The following is a 17,468-nucleotide window of genomic DNA, read 5'->3' as shown; positions in this document are numbered from 1 at the left end:
ACTACCGGTTTTAGAATTTACTAAATTTTATTACAAATCTTATTTAAAAGTTGGACATTTTTTGTGTTAAGTTGGGCAGTTTGTGCTAGATTCACGGAGAATAGCAATCAATTCCCGCCAACATTTTTTCTTTTCTGTTTACACGCTCAAAACTCGAAAACTAATTGTTAAATAGAAAAAAGTTATTCTTGATAAATTGTTTAGAAATAAATAACCAACAATAAACCTCGCTTAACCCCATACCTAGCTTCAACAGATAAGGCTGTAGAAATGCTTGAAATTACATGACAGTTCAATCATTTGTTCAATCGGTCGGCCATCTTTGTGTTATTTCGTCCCACAAACAGAATTTTTACAAAGCTATATAGTAAAAAATATTTAAGTCTATGCTAACTTTTATATGTCTACATGATAATTTTTATTATATATATAAGAATATTTATTAAATTGTGCAGTATTTTTTATTCAACCATATAATAATTTTTATTGTTTTCACAAAACATGTATGTCTTTATTTTAATTAACTCATAACTCATTATCTAAGAGATTAATCAAAAAAAGTAATTCATTATAAATTGTTTAGAATTGAATTTTCAATAATAAACTTCACTCAACCCCATGTCTATCTGCAAGAGATAACGATGTATAGAGGCTTGAAGTAACCCAACAATTTTTTGACATTTTACACATTTTACATAATTTTATTGTAGAATTCCGACTCTCGCGGCCAGTCCCAGAATTAAAACAAAAATTACAAAGTACTATAGTAATTTCTATCCAACCATGATTTTAATTTTTAGTTAAAATTTCTCTCAGTGTATATGTACAATATGAACTTTACTTCGCCTAACAAATGCAAGTATAACTAATAAATACAAATAAAATACTTGTATATTAATATATACAACGGCGCATATATATATATAATAATAAATAAATTAAATATATAAATACGCACATTTAAATTCATCTATACTACAGAACGGCTGATGGTAACGGTTACCGACCGATTACCATGGCACTGCAAGGCGCAATGTAGACTGACAGAAAATGGATTTCTGCCCAGATCCGTTACCGGATCTGACGTCTAAACTCTATGTTTTTTCCTTTTACTCTAACCCAACCCGCGCCTAAAGATGTTTACACATCAAAAATTTTTTTTTTGGAGCAATAATCATATTAAAATTGCATAACTTTTTTGTTTATTATAAAAAAAAAATTACAAGTATAAAAAATGAAGAGAAACTCGTGAAAAATATAAATAAATTTTTACTAAACCAGTTTCCCAAAAAAAAACGTCAAAAAAGTGGAAAAAAAATTTTTTTTTTTACTCCAAAATATTAAAATTTTTTTTATTTATAGACCAAAATTCAAACTAAACAAAATTTAAAATATCGAATAGGTACGGTAACATCCTAGCTAATTTGTAGTGGAGGAATTAGATTTTGTAATTGAACCGTTTTTCCGGAAAAATTAATTTTTTTAAAGAATACCTTAATAAAATATTGCATAACTTTTTTATTTATAGACCAAAATTATAACTAAATTATCAAATAGATACGGAAACATCCTAGCTAATTTGTAGTGAAGAAATTAGAATTTGTAGTTGGACCGTTTTTTCGGAAAAATTAATTCTTTCATATAATACCTTAATAAAATATTGTGTAAATTTTTTATTTATGGACCAAAATTCAAACTAATATATCAGATAGATACAGAAACATCCTAGCTAATTTGTAGTTAAACTGTTTGTCTGGAAAAATTATTTTTCTCATATAATACCTTAATAAAATATTGCGTAAATTGTTTATTTATAGACCAAAATTATAACTAAACTATCAAATAGATACGGAAACATCCTAGTTACTTTGTAGTGAAGAAATTAGAATTTGTAATTAAGGCGGTATGTCAAAATATTGAAAAAAAAATCCCTCTCACAGATTTTGATCAAAGTAGGCCCCTTTTTTTTTAATAAAATAAAGATCTATTTTAATAAATTTTTTTTGTAATTTTCTACCACGATTTGACCGAGATAATTAGGGTCAAAGTTGACAACAATTTAACACTTTAACACACAAGCATAGGAAACATCGGCACGTTTTAACTTCTATTAAAAAAACGCTCTCACAGAAAACCTTTATTTTACTACAGCTTATACTTCTTCTACTTACAAAAATAATAAAAAAAAAAATCATCGATTTCTACCACGAATTTTTAAAAGTTATTAATTATTTAAGACGAAAATTTCGGGTCAAAAACAGTCAAAAAGAACCAGGCGAAGCATTGAAAATCTGCTAAAGTAGTATTAGTGTGTGTAAATACGAGGCGCCCTCACTCATACTTCTAAAGACGCATCAGTAAAGTATACAAATTTTAGACATTAGAGAGCACTTATTATTTTTTTAAGCTATGGTTACAAGGGTGCCTCTTTGAACCCAAAGAATTATCCTACCTTGGGATTTACATACCGCCTTAAACCGTTTTTCCTGGAAAATTAATTCTCTCAGATAATACCTTAATAAAATATTGCGTAACTTTTTTACTTAAACCGAAATTATAACTAAAATATCAGATAGATACAGAAACATCCTAGCTAATTTGTAGTAAAGAAATTAGAATTTGTAGTTGAACCAAAACTAGGGTTTTTCTGTATCTATCTGATATTTTAGTTATAATTTCGGTCTATAAATAAAAAATTTACACAATATTTTATTAAGGTATTATATGAAAGAATTAATTTTTCCGAAAAAACGGTCCAACTACAAATTCTAATTTCTTCACTACAAATTAGCTAGGATGTTTCCGTATCTATTTGATAATTTAGTTATAATTTTGGTCTATAAATAAAAAAGTTATGCAATATTTTATTAAGGTATTCTTTAAAAAAATTAATTTTTCCGGAAAAACGGTTCAATTACAAAATCTAATTCCTCCACTACAAATTAGCTAGGATGTTCCCGTACCTATTCGATATTTTAGTTTGAATTTTGGTCTATAAATAAAAAAAATTTTAATATTTTGGAGTAAAAAAAAAAATTTTTTTTCCACTTTTTTGACGCTTTTTTTTGGGAAACTGGTTTAGTAAAAATTTATTTATATTTTTCACGAGTTTCTCTTCATTTTTTATACTTGTAATTTTTTTTTTATTATAAACAAAAAAGTTATGCAATTTTAATATGATTATTGCTCCAAAAAAAAATTTTTTTTTTTTTCGTCCTCATTTTCCAACTTAAAACTAAAATTCGTTCATTACAAATTACTAAATATTTTAAGAAAGCTATTTGACTTATTTTTATTAATATTTTTCTTCAATTTTTTACGAAAATTTATTTTAACTCTTTCTCCACCCTTAATTTTTGAACTACAAATTAAACCCTTTTCACTACAAATTACTACAAATTCCAACGAACGTATTGGCTCTGATTTTATCGCTCTATGTCAATTTTCGAAGAAAGTACCTTTTAACCCTTTCTCCACCCTTAATTTTTGAACTACAAATATTAAACCCTTTACACTACAAATTACTACAAATTAAGACCTTTAAAATGAACCTTACTAGAAGTTTCTACGATAAAGTGGGGTGCTAGGTTCACGCAGCTCTAGCGAAGAATGATGTTAAATTTTTTTAGGTTATGTCCGAGCTGTCATTCGTTATTAACTGAGTTTTGGTAATTTATGGAAAGTTACCGCGAGAATAAAATGACATGAAACATCCACTCAATAGCTAGTCAATAGCTAGTTAATAGCAAAAAAAAAAGTCCAAAATACGTCATTTACCATTGTTATTGTTTATTGTTGTTAATAACCGACTCACAGCTCTATTTTTACGTTGTTATTTAAATAAAGCTATACCCGAGTGAAAACTATTCAGGAGTACGTTCCAAAACCTTCGTTCAGTTCGGTATATCAAGATGGCGGATTTCAGTGTTTTTTTTTTACCATTTTTTTTATCACAATAATAAGTTAATCACTTATACTTATTATTGATTAGAATAAAAAATAACTAACTAATATTATTCTCCTTCTTCTACTAAAAATACATCAACTGACTCTAATATAGAAAAGTTTACAGGGGTGTTTAAAATTTTCATATGTTATATTTGATTCGCTGCCATCTTGATATACCGAACCGAACGAGGTTTTGGAACGTACCCCTGTAGGGTCTCATCTCAATTTTTTAAAACGCAAGCGCTCTTACCGGTATAAGTATTAAAAGGTAAAGTTTATTCTAGTTTATTCGTAGCAATTCGTAGTCAAATATACAATACTTTTTTTATGTAGGTATATTCATGGTAGAAGTACTACTACTAGAAGTAGTATTTCTACCATGGGTATATTTATTTATAATAAAACGATGGTGTATGGAAGAACACTAAAGACTTGAAAGTCCATATATATATTCATTTTTCTTTAACTGCCAATCATCGATGTCAAAATGACAAATTCTATTTATGTAACTAATTAATTATGTTATATCATCAATATTTCTCACAAAGTAATACAGAGTTGATTACGTCATTTATATTAAATGACGACTAAATTTTTTTCAAAAGTATTGTATAAAAGAGATACGTGTATAACTCATGCTGCTTCTGTATGCCCTGTTCTTTATCTATATCTATTTATCATTATCTTTTGATAAAAAGTCTCAGAGATATTCACAAACACACTATATGAACTAGTTAATTTCATCATGGTGCGAGATCGTTTGCCTGATTTATTTGCTGTTAGTGACAAATTGATATTATCTTATTTTCAATTCTTGGGATTATTTAAAAAATTACCAATTCAACATAAATAGAACATAAATAAAACATAAATAGAAACTCACATCAGTATATTTTAATTCGATTATTTTTTTGTTATTAGAATCAACGTAATAATTCTATAGGAAGAAGGTTCTCGGATGATATATATATTCATCTGACACAAAACAGACGACTTCAAAGCATTCTTGATGATGTCCGTACAGGTTTTCAGTACTCAGAGTTAAATAATAAACAATTAAAAAGAAAAAGTGTTAAAAGCAAATACCTTGTGGTTTTAGGTAGATAAAGTTCGCAGAATGATTGATATACTCCAGGATGATGTGAATATTGTAAAAAACTTGCATAAAAACAATTTGTCTCATTTAAATTCAGGTAAAATTTCTAATCATCAAAATTTTTGGATTTTCACAATTTTTTTTTTTTAATTTCAGATAGTCAAACTGAATTAAAAAGACGGACATTCAAAATATCTCAAGTAGCTTTTCAAATACGAAATGAGTTGGAAAGTAAGTTTTTTTTTTTTTTATTTTAACTATTTAAATTGGGTTAATGGATGGAAAAATAAATTAAGTTTCAATGGTTATAAAGAGTGTAAAAGATCCGAATTCCTGGTATCAAATAATATGCAAATTGTGGTTTATTGAAATTTATTTATTGACAAAAACTGTAACAAAATTACAAAAAAAAACTCGATATTAGATAATTCTATGGGTGAATGAATTCCTTTACAAACCAGATACTCGTCGCAAGACGATTTTAGTTTGTCGATTAGAGTTGAGCACCTGACGAGACTCTAATGACTTTGTAGGCGTTGATTTACTGATCGGAGGACAAATGCTGTTTTCAAAATCTTCATCGATATTAAGGTTTTGGCTCGATAAATTTCTCTGCATTTTTTCTTTTATTTCGGGAAATTTTTCATAGATCATTACTAACTGATCTCTTTTAATAGTTCCAGTAATCTCGACTAAAGTATTCACAATTTCAGCATCTAATTCGTCTGAAAGTAGGCTGATTTTTTTACTTAATTTAACCAATGTCGGCAATAACACCATAGTCTTATGTTTTTCAATTTTATCTCCGATTATTCCCATATTATTCGTTAAAGTATCATCTTCTCCAAACGAATTTCTTCGAATACATAAACTATTTATCTGAATCAAACCACTTGAAACAATCCAAAGAATATCTTTTACAAGACATTTAAAGTTGTTAGTTGTTAAATTTAATGTATCTCCAAATAATATACTTTCAAAAACTGTGTTAACTTTCTCGAGTAACTTGAGCCATCCAATTAGTTCTAAATTATCTAATAGAAATTTATATATAGTTTTTCGTTTTTCGAAATTTTCACTTCCAGGTAACGTCAACATTAGTTTTTCATTTTTTTTCATTTTTCTTCTATAAAATTTATTTTCGAGTATCACTCCATTATAATGAAAAATTGCTCCAAAGAATTGAGTTGCCATAAGGTTTTTATTTTTCATTAAAAGACGTTCTCTAACAAGAAAAATTGTCATATCTTTGATTGTTTTATCTTCATCAGTTAGCATTGTTAAAATATGAAAAAAGAAAGGTCCCTTGACTTTAACAAAATCTTCAACCAAAAGCTCAATCAATAAAATAACAATAGCTTCTCGTACTGTTCGCTCACTATCTTTCATAGTAATACACATATCGGGAAGAAATGGTTCAACCACTGATGTGAACCTTGTACAAACATCAACAAGAGCTTTTGCTGCGTTTACACGAACAGCTGCACCAACTTTTGAGTTCATATTATGAGTGCAAAGTAACTGGCGAAAAATTGGCATCATCTCATGAGCAATTGATTGATCTCGCATTGCTTGTTGTCCCAAGACTACGACTATTGCTGCTTGGAGATCTGCTTGATTTTTTATTAAATCAGGCATACTTTCACTGTCTATTATAATTCCCTGAAAAACTCTCAGAGTTGAGAGTTCAATTTTATTTTTGCAAAGGAATGATGCATGCCCAAGAGTACTAACTGCTTTTATATATAACTTAACGTTATTAAACTTTGAATTGTCTTTTATCATGTGTTTAATAATATTCCTAGACCTTGAGATAAGTTCTTCCATTACTGACCGAATATTTGCTTGGTCTTCTATACACTCGTGATATGATGAATAAAGAATATCCAAAGTAATACTCACAATTCTTGGATGGACTTTAAAATCTTTAAGACTCTCATAAAATTCAGTTTTAATTTTTTTAATGATACTATTCTTCAAGTTTGACAATGATGATCTGAGTACCTCTAATGATAGATAATCTAAAAATTTTTTACCTAAAAGAAAATCTTGACAATTAAGAAAATATTTGTCCATGTTAGGCACTTGAATTACTTTAGAAATTGAAGATAAAAGAATCCAGGCAGCTTGCTTGTGTTCAGATTCAATTTTTGATTGAACTTTGATAATAAAATCATTTGTGAGAGCACCAGTACGTGTCCAAGCTTCACAAATTTTTGTCAAATGTTTTCTCATTTTCATTGTGTTTAATTTATTTATAATTTTCCATGATATGCTATCACTGTCATTGTTTGATGCTGAACTCAATAAAATTCTATGAATTATTAGATTTTCAAAAATTTCTAGAACTTTTTCTTGAACACTGATTTCTATATCAAATACTTGTGGAATAACTGACTTTATCCAAAGTCCATAAAAGTTTGGATAGTCTGGATATTTTTTCAAAAACGATGTTAATACTTGAATTGCAGATCGGCGAACCGTCATAGCTGGATCTTGACAATGTTTACTGACAATATGGATAGCTGTTTCTAATATATCTGAATTTATCGCAACTACATTTTCAAGTATTAGTATTGCACTGCGACGTATTATAGCTCGTTCATCTTCAGCTCGAATTTTCAACATTGATATTAAAAAATTTTTTTCAGGTAAAATTTTTATGTCTGAGCTAATTGATTCTCGAAGATCTTCAAGAACTGGTATAGCTTGATAGTGTTCATCATCTGTTGACGTAAATAGTGTTTCGAGAAATAAATTAGACGGTTGATCAGTGTATTCTTTTATTGTAGAAAGAGCACGACCTCTTACCATACAAGATATATCAGTTGTACGGCTAAGTACTGTTGCCAAAAGAGTTTTACTTATTTTCTGCTGCATTATCAAGTTTCTATTATCTATTGATGTATCTTCATCAGGAGTGTTGACTAGATCTAATAAATAACGTCCGATTATTTCTTGGGCAAAAACACGATGAGATACTTTATTTTGATGAGAAAAGAGTATTAAATCATCAATAATCTTTTTCATTAAGTTTGTTCGTTTTTTTCCAATATTTATTAGTTTTCCAATAATTATTGCTTGTTTTTGTCTTAATTCTAATCTTTCTGGACAATTCATTATAAGACCTTGAATTAATAATAAGATACCAGTCTCTGCTTTTTTTTTGTAATCTTCAAGTAAACTCTTTAAAAATTCTACTGAAGTATTTCTCACAAGACCTGTTAACTTTACCGACAAGTTTCCAGAGCTGACTAAAAAATTTTGCATCATACTTTTAATAATGAGTTTTATAGTAGTTTCAGTAAGTCCGTGACATTCTTGACAAAGTAATTGAAGAGCTGCATAAGCATTTTGAATTAAAGTACTCAATGATCCAGATGAAGGTGATGATGTTGGATTATTTTCTGTTCCAAGCCTTGTTATTTGAATCAATGTATTAACAGTTGATTCTAAAGACCTTTTATACCCTCGAAAACTCCAAGATGATGATTTTAACAAGAGTATTAATTCATAAATAACGGCATTTAACCCTTTAATAAGTGTTGTTTTTTGGCACTGTGATATTTTATTGAACTCTTTTTCACTCAAACATAAATTTTCAAAATTCAAATACATTTTTTTATCTGATGGTAAAACATATGTAGAAAATTCAAGGGTATCAAGAGCTTTTTGATATAGATTTTCATGAAATATTTGATAAACTGAACTACCAGATACAGATAAGAGAGTCAAATAAAGACTTGTTGATCTTAGACAAATTTGTCGATAGTCCTCATTTGCTTCTTGATCCTGCCCAATTTTTATAAGATATCCAAGAACTGGTAGCAAACAGTGTGGATCGACATTCCAACTTCGGAGTGTCTGCCAAGATGCATTGATATTTGTAGCCTCAAAATTGTTATTTTTAGCCACCCAGTGTTTAATTATTTTACTTGTATCTCGTAACAATAAGCCTATGCCATTGGATTGAAGACATGATAAATATTCATCGTCAATTTTTTCGAAAATAATAAACTCGTTATCCCAAACTGTTTGTACCCATGTTTTGTCAACTCTATTGAGCATAAATTTATCAAACACTTTTATAAGCTCAATGCAAGGTGCCATGATATCAATTTATTATCTTTATTCCAAAAAAATTGTTTTATTTTGTTCAATCATGGATTTACAGCATCTTTATTTCCTATATTTAATTTTTTTTTGTCATATAAACATAACCTCTCACACCAAGTCATATGTTTTCAATAATCATTTCCAATATACTTATCTTGAATGAAATTATATAAAAATTAATTGACTAAATATTCAAATAATGTGAATTATTCGACATCTTACCATTTTGTTGTTTTAGAAATAGGAAAAAGTATGCCTGAAGTAAACGATTTAAGACTGAGAGCTAGCCTAACAGGTCCAATACATGAGCGCGTTCGAACAGTACAATATTTTACAATGCTTCGAACTTTTTCTGTCGTCATGTATGATTATAATGACTCTGTATTGAGTTATCATGCTCAATATTATTCTATACTTGATCAACAAAAACAAATTAGTAGATATAAAAAAATTTATTACTCATGATTTTTAGTATTATGATTATAAAAAAGTTGGTTTTATTCATTTATTATTTTTTTTAAGTGAAAAAAAAAAATATTGATTCCCTGCTCACTGATCAAGCAAACGATGATGATGTAAAGACAAGTCTATTTGTTGATAATGTAAGTATTTTTTAAAATAATGACAAATTAATGAGAGCAAATTTAAATTGCCTATTTTTATATTCAATAAGACATACATATATAATTGTGGATAATTGTATTTTTTAGTTTTTGGACGATACGAAAGTAGCAATATATCAGTTATCTGAACTCCAATCTAGACACACAGAGATTATGAAACTAGAAAAATCTTTAATAGACATTAGAGATATGTTTTCGGAATTAGCTTTTTTAGTAGAAAAACAGGTTAGTAGGTTCATATTTTGAATATATTTGTTTTATACAGTATTCAAAAAGTTATGTTTATTATATAGAGTGGTCAACTAAATTGTGTTGAGTACTTTGCTAGACAAGCATCAGACCAAGTTGATAATGGCCGATACAATATTGTAAAAGCTAAACAAAAAAATAAAAAACGGAAGGTACGAAATTTATTTTATAATGCTATATAGTATTTATGAAAAAAAAAAACAATTGAATTATATAATTTGTACACATAAATGATAAATTTCTATACTTTTTTATTTTACAGAAAAAAATCAGATGTTTCAGTGTGCTTTTAACCATTATTATTTTCATTTTTTTGATAGTAATATTAATTATCTGAAACAAATATATATTTTTTGAAAATAATATAATACCAGTGACTGTATAATATAACTCTACAAAAACTCAGTTTCACAATCAATTAGATGTTTGTTTTTTCACAAGTGCTCGAAAGTTTGACATGATTATTAAAGTAACTGACAACTCCTTTTGCGCTTGGTCTCGTTTTATAATCTTGTTCTGTGCAAAGGAAAAATATCTCGAGCACTTTAGTATATTCCATGCCAATCTCAATTGCAGGTAAAGCTGGACGAGTTCCTTGTATGAAAAAGAAATAAAAATCATGAAAATTTATCGAAAATAATAATTATTAGTAATTATAAAATATTGGCTGATACCGAACTCAGGCCCGAGCACCCCATGGTGCCCCCCGTGGCGGCTTATTGCAGATTATGGCCATTATGACCATCCGTATTTTTATTTTTTTTTTGACTCATTTCGTCTAGTTTTGCCAAAATCAAAATAAGGGACTTAGTTTTTTTTTTCCAAATCTAGCTAAGGGAAATAATGTAGATATTGATTGTTTGGCTATAATTAAAGCTAAGTAAAAAATCTAGCTAAGTGAAAAATATAGCTAAGTAAAATAATGTAGATATTGGTTGTGTGGCTACAATTACAGCTAAGTAAAAAATCTTGCTAAGTAAAATAATGCAGATAATGATTGTGTGGCTACAATTACAGCTAATTGAAAAATCTAGCTAAGTAAAAACTTAAGCTAAGTACAAAATTTAGCTAAGTAAAAAATCTAGCTAAGTAAAAAATTTTGCTGGTAAAATAATGTAGATATCTAAGTTTTTTTTTTTTTAAATTTAATTTTTTTTTCCAAGTCCATTATTTTTAGCTTGGCAAAACTAGACAAAACTAGTCAATAAATAAAAATAACAACGGACGGACATGGAAGCCAGAATGAACGATAAGTCACGTTCCGCCTCTCTGGAGCGCTTGGGCCTGAGTTCAGACGTTGCCGAAGAAATGAGTCACTTTCATATACAAAAATTAAGGTTTTTGTTTTGATGTTATATAATCATAGCTTACCATATTTTGCTTTGCATTTTTCTTCAACAAAACTTTCATCGAGAGATTGTATTTTTGAGTCGTCTTGTAATTTCATCGAATCTTCGAAAGTTAAGTCATCAAAAGCAGATGTGTTCATAGACTCATCAATTTCAATATGTGGGGGAGAGAGAGCAATCATTTCCCAAATAACAAGTCCGTAAGCCCACATATCTGTTTTGTTGGTCACGGGACCTTCTCCTAGTAAAAAAAAATGAATCTTTTTATTAGTCTAATTTAAAAACTTATTACAATATTTTAGCAAGATTAAAAACTGTACAAAGTACATAGTTATACATAAAAAAAGAGGATATGTATGAGGCCAGGAGAGTGGTTTGAACTGAATAGGCTGTCTAAAATAATTACCTTATTTATTTATTTATTTTTTTTTAAATATAACATTTATTGTTTAATGATTCTTCGCGTAGGAAAAAGTGGTGTGAGAATGATGCGTTTTGAGCCAGTTCGTGCATTTTTCCTTTTTATTGCAAAAGATTAATATTTTCGGTCAGTCATGAAATTGAAAAATAAAAACAGATATTTCCGAATTTAGTCCAAATATCGGAAAAACAGTGGTTCCGGGGGGTAGCCTTGGGGCGCTACGTCATTGAGTTCCGATACGTACGGACCTAGGTAAATTCAGCTCCGTGGCACCCCAAGGCTACGCCTGGGGCTTTGTTTCCCGACCGTTTATATACAGTCGAATGTGTTCCTAGTCACATCTGGTGTGACTGAATTCACAGTGTTCCGTACGTACATAAAAAACTAGACCTCATTATTTTTTCAAAGTATACGAAATTATTATACAGCAACTGGTTCAACTGTCAGTAGAATACTTAGCTCATTTATTTTTCAAGTGTCAATTTGTAATGTTAAAAAAAATACTCATCATTCTGCGAAGAGATACACAGAAATACGGGATAGTCACATTAATTATATTTAAAAAAGTATTTCCAATAGAGTACGTAAATATCAAAAAGTAGAAAATGGCAGCGGTGGGATTCGAACCCACGCCTCCGAAAAGACTGGTGCCTTAAACCAGCGCCTTAGACCGCTCGGCCACGCTACCCATGACATATTTGAAAGAAAATGTTGTTAAAATGCTATACGTGTTCTAAATTTTGATAGAGAAAATTGAGAAGTAATTGATTTACCAGTGATTATTTCTGGAGCATTCCAACACTCAGTTCCGGTGTAAACGAAATCTCCATTTGATTTATCTAATTCCAGCTTTTCTGTAATAGGAACTGACACTCCAAAGTCACAAATTTTAACTATGTTTAAATTTTTACTAACTAAAATGTTATAACTTTTAACGTCTCCATGTAAAATTTGAACAATATGATGAAGATAATTTAAACCTTTTGCAATCTCAAATGAAACATTTTGAATTGCTGATGCTTTAAATGGTCCATTAACATTTTCAGCTTTTTCTTCAATCATGTCGCCTATACATAACAATGAAACATCCAAAAATGATTATTAATGAAAATTAGAAGATCAAAAATTTATAGGAAAAGACTGAGTACCTAGTGAAATATCTAATTGTTCCATAGCTAGACATGGTGCTCCAGTTTCAGACATAGTAAACGCTCTGAAGCCAACAATATTTGGATGTTTGAGGTTCCGAAGAATTTCAGCTTCTAGACGAATCCTTTCATCGTATTTTTTATCTTTTGCCCATCCATTTCTTTTTTTTATTGCCCAAGGTGAACGAGAACAACCAACTCTAGGAGATCTTTCTAGTTGAAATACATTGACACCTGTTTGATATAATCCAAGCATTATAAGTAAAATCAAGCTATAGCAAAAAATAATTATATCTTATAATAACTTATATATATATATTAGAGGTAGAGATATTTTAGAGAAAACTCAAAAAACTTAATTGACAACTTGTTTGATTATATATACTAACCACATCCGTAACCTATCTGTTTCAAAAATGGTGATGCCGGTATTTTGATGGGCGCCTGGAACTCAGAATTATGTTCCAATCGAGTTCGAATCCGTCTGTTTGTCGGCGTTTTAAATTCTGTCATTTTTAGCTTTAACAATAAGAAGAGGAAAGTCGTAGTAAATATGCTGTTAAAGTTTAGGTGTGTTCGTTCACTTTTCACACCGAGCGTACATATGCACGGAGCCATGGAGGTGTATACAAGAAGCGCTAGCGTTTTGCGGTCATTTGAAGAAACTTTAGTAACTAAAATTTACTAAAACATTCGTTATTTTCAGTCATTGTGTTTATTTTGTTAATTTAATAATTTTTTCTCAGACGCAAGAACAAATTACCAATTAATAATAATGAAAGAGAGCGAAAGAACTGGAAAAAACGAATAGCAATAAATAAATAGTAAATTTTAGTTACTACAGTTTCTTCAAATGACCGCAAAACGCTAGCGCTTCCTTGCATCATATATGTAATACATGGGGTGCATTCCTTTATTAAGGTGAAACACAAGTATTGTTCTGTTTTACCGGTAAAGTCTGTATGCTTTTACATACAAAAAAAAAACTATTATTATTATTTTAATTTTTTCCTATATAAAACACATGGGCTTTACCGGTAAAACAGAACAATACTTGTGTTTCACCTTAAGACGAAACACAAGTTGTTCTGTTTTACCGGTAAAGTCTGTATGCTTTTACATGCAAAAAAAATACTATTATTATTATTTTAATTTTTTCCTATAGGGATCTGACCTATTCACCATGGCATCTGGTGGCACACAGTGAACTATTTCCAGACCATTAAAACTACATGAAAAAATTTTTTATGGTATAGTTTGTTGACGATAGCATACTATAGTAAAACGGTCTGGAATGCGCCATATTGCCTCACAGATAAGCTTTTACACAATAAATGTGTGCGTGAGTGACCAAACCCCGCCCATAGGTCAGATCCCTATATAAGACACATAGGCTTTACCGGTAAAACAGAACAACTTGTGTTTCACCTTAAAAAATTTTTTTTCGTTTTGCAATTTCGCCCTGTAATACCGGCCAAAATTTTATAGGAAAAAGCTGTTTCTTGTAGTGGCAGTACTGGCACATGACATTATTTTTTTTGGCTTCCAATTATTAGATGGATAACTGTTCAATGTTTATATCAAACTGAAATAAATAGAAAATTGACTTGTTGTGATTGTTTGTTATTGTCACATAGGTCGTACCACACATTATCGTAAACTGTAAAGCCTGGAATATTGCATAGAGAATTTTATCACTTTTGTCGTTGTTTCTGTTTCTAGTTTTTAGTCGGTATTACAGGGCGAAATTGCAAAACGAAAAAAAATTTTTTCTTAAAGGAATGCACCCATTGTAGAAATCAGTGATGGGTAAATGGTCGATTTTTGAGGTTTCATACACTTACAGTAAGATACTGTAAGATACTGTAAGAAACTGTAAGATACCTGAGACGCCATTTTTGAACATTCTTACCGACTGTCGACTCGACAATTAGCTGTCATTGCTCGATATATGTTGGTACATGTATTTTATTTGTTAAATAAATATATAAGATACCAAGGAGAAGCAGTGGCTAAGAAAAGATGTAGCTCGGAAATTAATGTTGCCAAACAATTATGTTTTAAGAAAGTAATGTTGCTTGAAACAGAATTTTTTTGGCAACTGTAATTCCTTAGCTACATCTTTTCCTTAGCTACTGCTTTTCCTTGGACAGTTTTATTTCTCAAATAAATAATATACATGTAATTTCATTTGAAATAAATAAAAATGTTCAAGGAAAAGCAGTAGCTAAGGAATTAAGGTTGCCAAAGAATTATATTTTAAGCAACATTATTTCCTTGAAACATAATTCTTTGGCAACCTTAATTCCTTAGCTACATCTTTTCCTTAGCTACTGCTTTTCCTTGGACATTTGCATTTTTAAAAAATAAATTTACATGTATTTTATTCATAAAATAAATAAAAATGTCCAAGGAAAAGCAGTAGCTAAGGAAAAGATGCGTGGCTAAGGAATTACAGTTGCTCAAAAAATAATTCCTTATACCCACTGCAGCAACTGTAATTCCTTAGCTCCATCTTTTCCTTAGCTACTGCTTGTTCTTGGGATTTTTATTTATTTAATAAATAAATGACATGTATTTATAGAATAAAAAAAAAAATAGTGGCATGAAGGTTCCACTAAAAAATCATAGGAGGCACTGGGAACGCAGTGTAAGATACCTCAATGTATGAAACCAATGATGTAAGATACAATATCTTACATGGTATCTTACCCATGTAAGATACCAAGGTATCTTACCTACCCAACACTGGTAGAAATACTACAGGTATGGCAGTGCGCAGCCTGGTTTGGCCGCTGTGAATTGACCAATCAAAAGGCCATTCAAAACCAAGGTGAGGATAAAAATTATGTAACATGTGGTTATAGATGGTTTTACTCCATGACATATAGCATGTATAGCATGCTCGATAATATAGCATGCACCCGTATTCACGGGGCAAAATTGTTCTCATTAGGGCTTTTTTTTTCCGCTGATGGCGCTTGACAAAATTTTTTTTATATAGATTTCATATAGAAAGGCTTCACAAACGCCACCATCGGAAAAAAAACGCCCTAATGAGAACATCCTCTGAATACGGGTGCTGCTCTATACATATGTAGCATGCTCTATGCGCATATAGCATGCGCCAGTTGCCGAGTAGCCTCGAATTATTATCGATGTATCGAAGTTTTGGTAAAGATACTGAACGTACGCGCATGCTATATAATGGAAATTTTAATCTGACCGTCACTTATCTCGCATGCGGGATATTTACCAGCATGCTATATTATAGAGCATGCGGAATAGTGCCAATAGCAACGTCCCTACCCGGCTTCCGTACTATACAGCACCCGCACCCGAATTCACAGGGCAAATTTTATACAATTTAGGGCTTTTTTTTGCCACTGATGACGCTCATAAAATTTTTTTTATATAGATTTCACATACAAAAGCTTTTCCACCACCAGTGGAGAAAAAAAGCCCCAAATTGTAATGCCCTGTGAATACGGGTGCAGCACTGAAATATAATAAAACTGGAAGCCGAACTTCGTGTCGCCGAGAAAGAAACTCAATGGTTGGAATGTTGTCCTTGTCGGTACAGTCACGTCAACTATAATTGGTTGAGACTGCTGAAATATAATGTAACTTTTATACCGTGTAGTACTAGTTTGTTTTGACGTTGACTGTACACGATTTAATGTGCGCATGCGTGAGTTAGAGGGAATGCCATCCAAGGTATTGCTATCTCTAGCGACACTCCGTACATTGGCTAAGCATATAGGGCTACCACTGAAAGACTCCTTGCCAGCTCAAAGTTATGGAACCTATCTTATCCCTACTAATTTTTTCAAAGTACACTGCGCATGACTAAAATTCTATACACATATACAAAAGCTAACGTCTGTGTCTCGGGAATATTCGGCGAGTCAATTAATTCGTGACAAGACTTATTTTTTTTGATCCGCCTAATATTCCCGAGACACAGACGTTAGCTTTTGCATATGTGTATAGAATTTAAGTCATGCGCAGTGTACTTTAAAAAAAGTAGTAGGGATAAGATGGGTTCCACAGCTCTGCACCCGTATTCACGGGGCAAAATTGTTCTCATTACGGCTTTTTTTTTCCGCTGATGGCGCTTGACAAAATTTTTTTTATATAGATTTCATATAGAAAAGCTTCACAAACGCCACCATCGGAAAAAAAACGCCCTAATGAGAACATCCTCTGAATACGGGTGCTGAGCTCGCAAGGACTCTTTCAGTGGTAGCCCCATAGGAGTTCACCTTCCAGTTTTATTATATTTCAGTGGGGTGCAGCTATAGCAAGTATCGCTTATTGACGATTTTGAGTAATATACACAATTTTATACTTTTCGTTTTGTCCGATAAACGAATCATATGACTGACGTCTGTGGATAATAGATGTGTTCATCCACTTTTTACACCGAGCGTATGCACGAAGCGTATGCAAGGAAGCGCTAGAGTCGTTTTAAGCGTCGGACATTTTAAGCTATAGTCTCCACGCTATAGAAATGCT

The 17,468-nt window shown here is 30.5% G+C and overlaps 3 protein-coding genes and 1 non-coding gene across 4 annotated transcripts; 1 reads left to right on the top strand and 3 right to left on the bottom strand.

Annotated features, from left to right (window-relative positions):
- Window positions 1–3,868: 3,868 nt before the first annotated feature.
- Window positions 3,869–10,408, top strand: LOC122849232 (syntaxin-like). Its single transcript, XM_044147905.1, has 9 exons — window positions 3,869–4,726; window positions 4,870–4,962; window positions 5,048–5,141; window positions 5,201–5,275; window positions 9,399–9,596; window positions 9,683–9,762; window positions 9,871–10,008; window positions 10,077–10,184; window positions 10,295–10,408. The coding sequence occupies exons 1-9, from the start codon at window positions 4,694–4,696 to the stop codon at window positions 10,367–10,369; spliced, it is 894 nt and encodes a 297-aa protein (XP_044003840.1). The 5' UTR covers window positions 3,869–4,693; the 3' UTR covers window positions 10,370–10,408.
- LOC122849211 (condensin-2 complex subunit D3-like) lies at window positions 5,400–9,501 on the bottom strand. The gene is made up of 2 exons (XM_044147864.1): window positions 9,383–9,501; window positions 5,400–9,314 (listed from the first exon to the last, which is right to left on the bottom strand). The coding sequence occupies exon 2, from the start codon at window positions 9,152–9,154 to the stop codon at window positions 5,495–5,497; it is 3,660 nt and encodes a 1,219-aa protein (XP_044003799.1). The 5' UTR covers window positions 9,155–9,314; window positions 9,383–9,501; the 3' UTR covers window positions 5,400–5,494.
- Window positions 10,267–13,633, bottom strand: LOC122849230 (lymphokine-activated killer T-cell-originated protein kinase). The gene is made up of 5 exons (XM_044147902.1): window positions 13,340–13,633; window positions 12,951–13,184; window positions 12,576–12,869; window positions 11,404–11,622; window positions 10,267–10,626 (listed from the first exon to the last, which is right to left on the bottom strand). The coding sequence occupies exons 1-5, from the start codon at window positions 13,566–13,568 to the stop codon at window positions 10,451–10,453; spliced, it is 1,152 nt and encodes a 383-aa protein (XP_044003837.1). The 5' UTR covers window positions 13,569–13,633; the 3' UTR covers window positions 10,267–10,450.
- Trnal-aag lies at window positions 12,409–12,490 on the bottom strand. Its single transcript has one exon. It is a non-coding gene; the product is annotated as a tRNA-Leu (tRNA).
- Window positions 13,634–17,468: the final 3,835 nt, after the last annotated feature.

Source organism: Aphidius gifuensis, linkage group LG2 (genome assembly GCF_014905175.1).
Source record: "Aphidius gifuensis isolate YNYX2018 linkage group LG2, ASM1490517v1, whole genome shotgun sequence".
Taxonomy (NCBI): domain Eukaryota; kingdom Metazoa; phylum Arthropoda; class Insecta; order Hymenoptera; family Braconidae; genus Aphidius; species Aphidius gifuensis.
Note: the sequence above shows the minus strand (reverse complement) of the source record. Positions and strands in the feature narration are given on the sequence as shown.